The following is an 8773-nucleotide window of genomic DNA, read 5'->3' as shown; positions in this document are numbered from 1 at the left end:
CAGGCTTTTCCTTCCGCACTTTTATTTTGATTTGAACTCCTTTACGAAGGTTTTTTATGTTAAATAACATTGAAATTATCTTTGAAATGAAAACATCGGTTTGTTTTGGAAATGAGTCGGCTTGCCTAGTTCCACGATAGGCACCGTCACGACAGAGGTTAGTTTGGATCGTGACATATAGCTGCACGGCGTCCGCAGTACTGAAATCCCCGTCTACTTTACTTTAGTCGTGTGTTTGTTTCCAGACAGCTTTATTTTATTCAGACCTTTATTTGTATTATTCTAGAAGCTCGTGCACTTGTGACACTAATTCTGTGATGGTATTTAGACACCGTTATTTTTATGGATTATTCACTACATTTCAAATCTTACTTCCGCATTTGTTTCCTTGTTATTAAAAAATTTAAAAATTATTTTAAAATGGATAATATTATTCTAACGTTGGCTTGCCTAGCAAGTGAAATGTTTGGCGTCATCACGGTCCCGAAGGTGAGAATTTCGGGTCGTGACACAATTTTAATCACATTCAACTCCAAATATCTCCCAAACATGTCACTAATCAAGCTCTGAAATTTACTTACCCGGCTACCAATTTTAAAACAAATTCCAACCCCATACTTCTGCCTATAAAATGGATTCCTCCCAAACCAAATTATTTCAAATTGAATACCGATGCTCATTCGTGACTCAAAAGGGAATTGGATCATCGGATTTGCGGGAAACATCTCCCCCACTAACAGCATTCATGCAGAATTACAAGCACTCTTTCATGGGTTGGAATTGGCATACCTTCATCATTTGATTCTGCTGGAAGTGAAATTGACGCGTCTGAGGTATTAACAATTATAAGAAATGATAACATGCATTACACTAATACTATATCTGACTGCAGGCATCTCCTAGACCAACTGCATAATGTAACAATCACATATGTTTACAGAGAGGAGAATGGGGTGGCAGATTAGATTAGCCAATGAAGGTTGTTCGATGGCACCGACTATGACACCAACTGTTTTTGACTCGCCACCAGTTTTTTTTATCAACAACTTACAAATGGATCAAGCGGGAGCCATACACTATAGGAAGGTGAAACAAACGACAAATGAGCAGGCCCTGTACATGGAAACTACAACAACACTTTTTGCTGCACAAAATGATGGACCTGCCTCTACAGCTGCCAATGGAGTTACTATAGTAGAAAACTTCGTTTTGCCTAATGATCAGCCTTTATTTTGTACAAACTTATGTCATGATCGGACTTATAATAGTCAACTAACTGGTTCTACTAATGTGATGCACCATACGCATCACCCTCTCTGTAGCAACACTTTTCATTAGTTAATGCAGTATTATCTTTTGTACCAAAAAAAAGGGAAAGGAGTCTCTAAGTATATGTAATGATTTATTCTAATGTGAACTTCACCATTCGCAAATACTTGTTTGACCATGAGTCTTTATAAATATTAAAATATACTACTGATTTTGAAGGTATATTTTGCTGATTTATACTCACAAAATCTTGAATTTTTGCGAACTATATATTTTTCCAAGTGAGATTCATGTTCAAAACAACTTGACTTCCACAAACTATTTCCTAATACTCTTCTTTTCAACTTCAACTCAAACATTGTCCAAGCCCCTACTTGGCAGCTATAAACAGAGGTAGTTTCCGGATAGAGTAAGGATGTTCAAACTTGAAAGAAGTTTAAAAAAATTTCTGACAAATGGTGTTGAACATATATTTTATATTTCTAAAACTTAATATTTTACATATATACACAATATAATTTTCCGACGAAGGATACCAAAGTATAGCTTCGCCCCTGAGTGCACCAGACACGTGTGTGTTTAGTATAAAATTTTTGTAGAACATTGTAAATAATTTTCGGTTTATAATGCACTTTAATTTTGTTTTTGAGCTGTTTGCTAATATGTATTCAGGTTCTCATCTCTCATATTTCTTGATATTTCCTTCTATTTTCAAATTTCAAATGCACAACTTGAACGATTTCTCTAGTCTAGACGTTTTAGCCTATTTTCGTAAAGTAACTTTTCTTTTTTAAACTTCTATTTCGTAGTTTCTAAGTTTCAATTTCCGTCCAATTATTATAAAAACTATATTTTTAAAAGAATAATAAGATATAGTCCACAGCGACACCCCTAATTTTTCTTTCATATGCAGTTTAGAGCTCTGTATCCTAATGCCTTTTAATTTGAACGATCATGTTTGGATGCTTAGCATATTTTACCTTGTTGAAACTTCTTACCAATGGTATAAAAGAAACCCAAGAATATCCTTGCTCCTTTATTAAAGAAAACCCAGCAGTTAGCGTATTGATTTAAGTGACCTTCAATTTTATATTATCCTCTTGTTGACGTCTACGAAATTTCTGCTTTTGGTGGTAATTGCACAAAATATAGGTTATCATCAACACTAGCTAAAACCATTGGATATATTTTTGAGTAGCCATTGCCTAAGCAGTGATGTTTCGTGTCGGTCCTGAAAAAGACATGGATCAAAGAAGAAAGTTACATTGGAGTTAATTTTTTTTTCGTTAAGGAACTTAGAGAAAAAAAATTAAAAGACTGAAATATGTAAAAGAATGGAGCAGCTATTAGAAGCAGGAATCCCAAGTATGCCTTTGGCATCTAGGGGTCTTGAACCAATCATAAAACCTTGTTCAATAAGTGGAACACATTAGTTATTCGCTTTCGGATTGGGTCGCTAGGATCGGAGGAGGGTAGAGTAGTTCTTTGGAGAGCACATTAGGATGATCATAGAGAAAGTACTCAAATCTATTAAACAACGCTTTGAATGAAGTAGAATATTAACTCAATCAAGTTTTTCGAAGGCAAAAAATACTCAATTTTTTATATATTAAATTGAAGTGTTTGATCAAGTTTTTAGAAGAAAAAAAAAATACTTTTGAGTCTAAGTAAAAGATCAAGCATTTGAGGACATAGTAGCTCTTTGGACAACACAGTACGATGAATATAGACAAAGTACTCAAATCTAGAAATGCTGGTGACTCTTGCCGCTTCGGTTCTCTACTGAACAAAGCATGTCTTTTTTTAAACAGAGCCCTTGCGTAAGATGATGTTTGGATTGACTTTTAAGTTGGTCAAATCAACTTTTAAGCTCTTTTTAGTTTTTTTGGTGATTGACAAAGTCAAAAAATACTTAAATAAGTTAAAATCTGCTTAAAACAAGCCGGGAACCCCAACTTATTATTTTTTAGTTTAAAAGTTATTTCTGCCGAAAAAACCACTTTTTAAAGCTAATCCAAACGGGATCTAAGTTCTTCATACAATTTATTAGTATAACTGTTCTTTTCCCCATTGTATGATGAAATCTTAATATCATTGAACTTATCCACCAAATAAATTCTACTAAAATAAAAAGATGAGTAAACATGTAGAGAAATAAACTTGTCACCAACAATATTAGAATAAGTTTTGTTACATAAAATACAAAAGAAGAAAAGTTTATGTAATATTTGGAAATCGCAAAAAAGGAGTACAATTTATAAGTCTAATAGCATGTTCTCAACTTTTTTGAAAACCAGCTATTTGAAAATACTTCTAAACTAAGCTTATTTTAAAAATTGCTTTTAAAAAAGGTACTTTTAATGAAAAGTATTTTACGTTTGACTAATTAAATTTTAAAAAAATATTTTTGAACAATAATTTAAAAAATACTTTAAAAAAATATTTTTGACAAAAAAAAAACTTAATCAAATAGGCTTTAAGTGAATACCAATTTGTGTACTTGTCCCTAAATTTTTTAATAAAATGGTGTATATAAAAATAAAAGAAAAATGAAAAAGCAATATTGACCCGTTCTCCACCTCCTGGGCAACATCCAAATTCAAAGCAACTAAAAATATAAGAAAATAGGCATACGTAGGTGCACCTCAATAGGGGCCCTTAAACGCAACCCCAAGTTGTGACAAAACGCAGGCGGCTCACGCCACCACTTAGAAATTAGAAATTTAGAATAGAGGAGAGTACAATATCCTCACGCTCCTCCCTTAATCATTGTTCACCCAAATATTTTTTCTCTAAAATTGGATTCTGACTCATCAATGGAGGATTTGCATTATTTTCTGCAAACATAAAACTTACTTTTTTCAAACACCTCCTTTTCTCTCTCTCTATAGTCTATACACGCGAAACTCGTTTTAGGTGTTGTGTGTATATGTGTATGTGTTTGAATTGTTAGGGTTCATGGAGGTAGTGGGGGGGAACGGTAAAAAGCCGATCCAGTTAGTGAGAGCGAAATCGGACAAGGATCGGATTAAGGTGAAAAGGAAAACGCTAGAGGCAGTGCTTCAGGAATGCCAAATAGCTCTCGAATTGCTTAGTACAACTGGTTCCGTTGAAGATGAAGATACCGATGACTCCAATTCTAACAGTGATGTTGACCGCGATGCTCCGGCTGATGACTCCGGTCAAAGCTCCTCTGCTCCAGCTCATGTCACCGAGACCGATGAGGTCAGCATCTTTTGAAATTTAGGGTTTTTTTTGTATAATTGTTAATTTTGTATCTGTAGCTATGAAATACTTGTTAATTTCTTGTTTAACTACTCGCTGTAAAGTATTTTGTGTATATGCTAAATTTTAAAGTGCTTGAATTGATTTAGTTGCATCTTTTAACATGTATCTTTGTCTTGAGCTAGAAAAGACTTATAGAGCTATTAATTGTAGCTTGGAAATCTGAAAATATATCTATTTGATTGAATAGAGGTTCAAAATACAAAAGTATTCAGTTGAACGCATGTGTTTTTATTTGAGCCTGTATATAGGATAAAGCTTCGGAACAGCAATCTCTGATAGATTAAGTTTTAGTAGTTTCATTTGGAAATTCAGTTTAGCTTGAAAGTTGTGCTTATGAAAAGCCAGAAATAGTCCGATTGCTCAATATTAGGTTATGTCTGGAGAACTAGAGAAATCAGGCTTTGTGTAGTTTTGGAGAATGCTCTTGCGTTCCCTTCATCATAGTCAGAGAACTGGAAAATGCTTTTGAATACCACTGATATCATAATTGCATGTCTTAAATTTGGTTCTATGTTGAAACAACTTTGGTGCTTTAGTGCTCCTTAACCTAAAGGTTTTTGGTTTCGGAATTCGAGCTGATGGACTGAAGTAATGCACATTTACCCACGTTAATTTATTTGAGTAGGTCACCGTTATTATGTTTTTAAAAGTTGGAACACATACTGCAATTGCTTTGCAGATATGTTGGGTTCTCATTTGACTGTGAGATGTAACATCTTTATTTTTAAGGATTATTGATAGCTAGTGATTCAAACAAACAATGCCAGTGTCCAACTCCATTATTTTAGATAGATGGATTTAGGGAATCAACTTACTAAGCTTGATTTCTTTGAACGTGAACCACGGCAGAAGATTTGAAATTCCATTTTGTGCATCTCATTTGCTGTGCAGCTGCGAGATCTCCTGAAATCTAGAGTTGAGTGTCCAGACTTCCTTCAAAAGCTAGAAAAAGCTCAAGCATCAGTTCCGCAAAACTTAGCTGGTATGTTTTCGGAGAGTTGGGAACTATATGACTTTTGAAATCTTTTCAGTTTCCTTCTCAAGTGGAATTATGGTAGTAATAACTACATGTTAATTGTGTTGCAGAAGAAGGAAGTTCATGGGACATGGTCAATGAAAATGACCTTTGGGAAGGTGGAGATCCCGAGTTAGACAAAGAAGACTATGTTTTAGTTAAGCAAGAAGATATAGTGGATGGTATAGCTTGCTTCATGGCTGCATATCTGTTGTCTCTTAAACAGACTAAGGTGTGGACGCTTCCGTAAAGCAGACTTGATCGTTTTGCTCCTTAAACTGTTCTTTCTTTCCCTTTTTCCTTAAGTTAACTGTAGAAACATAGCTCAATGCAACATCCAGCGTTTTGATTTTTTATGCTTGTTAACGTGTTCATTTCAATTCATTAAATTGCTTACCTTTTGACTTCGTAAAGAAAATGCTCACCTATTTTAGATCATCTTTGTTATTTCCTTGTGTTCATTTCCTTGTGTTCGCAGTCTGTTTGTACTTTATAGGCCTCTAGACATGATCTTAAAAAGAATGATTTATAGTTGTTACTTCCTTATTTAATTTACTCCCTCGAACGAACAAACAACTTGACATTAAAAAGTTAGACTTTATGGAGTGGGTCACAGTAAACTAAGTGAAATTAAAATATGATATGATGTTTTCTCTATTAAGTTGATTTGTCAATAACCATTTTAATATGGTTCCATCAATAGCAATATATTACAAAACTCAGATTGACATCTCTGATTCTGTACCTTATCAAATTATGTCACATAAAGTGAGACGGAGGGAGTATCTCTTCCCCCAAAATCTGCCCACTTGACTTGCTGAAGGTTATTTCACAGGCTTTTGTGTTTTGATCAGAAAGGACCTTGATATAAGAGTATCAGTTGATTAATCGATTAGTTTTGGTTGATAAGATTGAAAATAATTTTTCAATGCCAATTGTGTCTGAGTTTGCTGTGACTAGTTATGATGAATAGTTTTATGGCACTCATATCATCATATAGGATGAAGGATAATCTCCATTACTGTCCAAAATTACTATAGTGTCTCTTCCTCGGTATGAGATTTAATTCTATGCACTAATTTGTGTAGGATTTGACACCAAATCAACTCCAGGAAGGTCAGTTGATTCTTGCTTTCTTCCAACATTTTTTCTATGGATGGATACTTCTTAAAAAGAAAACACTTGTGTGCTCGTTCATGCTGGCATGTTGACTCACTCTCTGTAGTGTCTGCACTGCCTTCTTCAATTCATTTTATTGAGAAAAGTGACATTAGATTTTCTTCACAGCCCTCAGCAAGACATTCTCTGTGAAAAAGAGGAAAGGAAAGCTCCGAAAGGCATGGGATGGAAGTAAAGTAATTTACAACGTAGCATCTTGGGGGGCTACAGCCATTGGGTAAGCCAACCTATTTGATTCAACAAATTAGTTCTTCTCCCTTCTATCTCATATACTCAGAGTTGACAATGTTTATGTGTAAAATATATTTTAAGAGAAGACTTCTCTTTCCTGGTCTACAGTTGTACTCTCAATGTTGACCTTCAAAACATGTTTTGCCTATTGTAAGGTGGAAACATAGTAGAAGTAGGTCCTCTGATGGCATTTGAATATAATTTTCTTCCCATTGTCCCTGCTTTATGCATTTATTTTTAAATTTAAGTTAATCTCTGCTTTATGCCGACATTACAAAAAAAAAAAATCTGCTTTATGCATATCCTGCAGAAAGAGAGCGATGGCTCAACTAGTGATGCATAGTTTAAAAGTGCAGAACAATGTTCAGACACTTTAGCGAGGAAATCTGTCAGCTGTCATGGATGAGCCTGTAGTCATTCAACTCCATGTATTTTCTCGCTTTTCTTGGCCAGAAGCTCTCCATCTAAAGTTATTGCCTCCTTAGGTGATGTCATCATAATGGCTTATCACTAGGTGTAGCTGCCCTCCCAAACCCAAAGGTCAAATAGGAGGATAGAAACTGTAAAAGGATATAAGCATGCTACACTTTGAGTTGTAACCAAGTTTGTCAAATGCGCTCATTGCCAAGGAAAAAATGCAGTTCTTGTCCTCAAAACCGATTGTAAGGTTTAAGTTAATGATTGAGGTGAAAGGGACTGAGTGTTCATTTAGAAAGCTCTAGTCCTGGTCTAGTTTGCATAGCAAAATGCATGAGGTGTTGCCAAATCAGAAGTTGATGTTTACGTTAGCAAGTTATTCTGAACACTACCTACCTTATGCTCAATTTACTTGTTTAACCTGATGTTAATGCCTCCTCAGAAGATTGAACGATGCTAGCGTATCCTAATGAATGTGAGTCTTATCGATGTCATTTGCCTGAATTTGTGCGCTTTAAACCAGGATATACCAAAATCCAGCTATTCTTAGAGCTGCATCAGCAGCATTCTGGACTTCATGCCGTGTAATATCAAAGCTCTTTTAAGCAGCAGTTCTGGCTTGGCTGAAATTCCGAGGCTTCGCCTGCACATTGTATGTGTGCTTGTGCTTCAGGGTTAGGTTGTTGGTTCTTTAATATGTAATATAATTGCCATTCTTTTGTTCAACACACCCTAGTGTTCTCTGTATTTAATCCTGTAAATATTTCTCCAATTGAATAGCCTGTGTGCAGATTGATTGGGCTAATCTGATGTTCTTGTTTGATTATTGATTCTCTGCTGACCGCAGTTGATCACGAGGCCTTCTAAGTTAGTTTTCCCTCGGCCTTACTAAACAATTAAGGGTCAGTTCTGTCTGGTTGCGGAATGCGAGAATTGATTATTTTATTTCATTTGCCCGGATGCTTAATATCAAACAGCCACATTGGACGTTGACTCCAAGTTAAGAAAACACACTAATGTGAGAATATTGATTGACCAATTACTTCCATCTACTTTTAGTACAGAACCCTCTTCTTTGAGTTGGAAGTGAAGTTAGAAATCTTCTTTGAAAGTTAGGTCGTGTTTGGACATGAATTTTACTTGATTTTTTTGGTTGAAGTTTAATATTTGTGAGTGAAATCAGTGTTTCTCTTGAAATACACACTAAAACCAGCATATATTTCACTTGAAATTTAATTATTGAAGTTCCGGATGTGTTGTTTCTGATGGCAAAACTAGTATTTGTAAATACTGAAAGAGTGATAAGCTCGGATGGGTTGCTGGAATAATCTTCTTAATTTGCAAATCTTAATTCAACTTGTACGTTGGGATGAG

The 8773-nt window shown here is 35.0% G+C and overlaps 1 protein-coding gene across 1 annotated transcript; it reads left to right on the top strand.

Moving 5' to 3' along the window:
- The first annotated feature begins 3924 nt into the window (after positions 1 to 3924).
- Positions 3925 to 8225, top strand: LOC104099542 (uncharacterized). Its single transcript, XM_009606570.4, has 6 exons — positions 3925 to 4494; positions 5449 to 5539; positions 5644 to 5804; positions 6661 to 6688; positions 6860 to 6968; positions 7923 to 8225. The coding sequence occupies exons 1-6, from the start codon at positions 4228 to 4230 to the stop codon at positions 8002 to 8004; spliced, it is 738 nt and encodes a 245-aa protein (XP_009604865.1). The 5' UTR covers positions 3925 to 4227; the 3' UTR covers positions 8005 to 8225.
- Positions 8226 to 8773: the final 548 nt, after the last annotated feature.

The sequence above is a fragment of the Nicotiana tomentosiformis genome, chromosome 4, assembly GCF_000390325.3.
Source record: "Nicotiana tomentosiformis chromosome 4, ASM39032v3, whole genome shotgun sequence".
Taxonomy (NCBI): Eukaryota; Viridiplantae; Streptophyta; class Magnoliopsida; order Solanales; family Solanaceae; genus Nicotiana; species Nicotiana tomentosiformis.
This window is presented reverse-complemented; position numbering and strand designations above follow the sequence as displayed.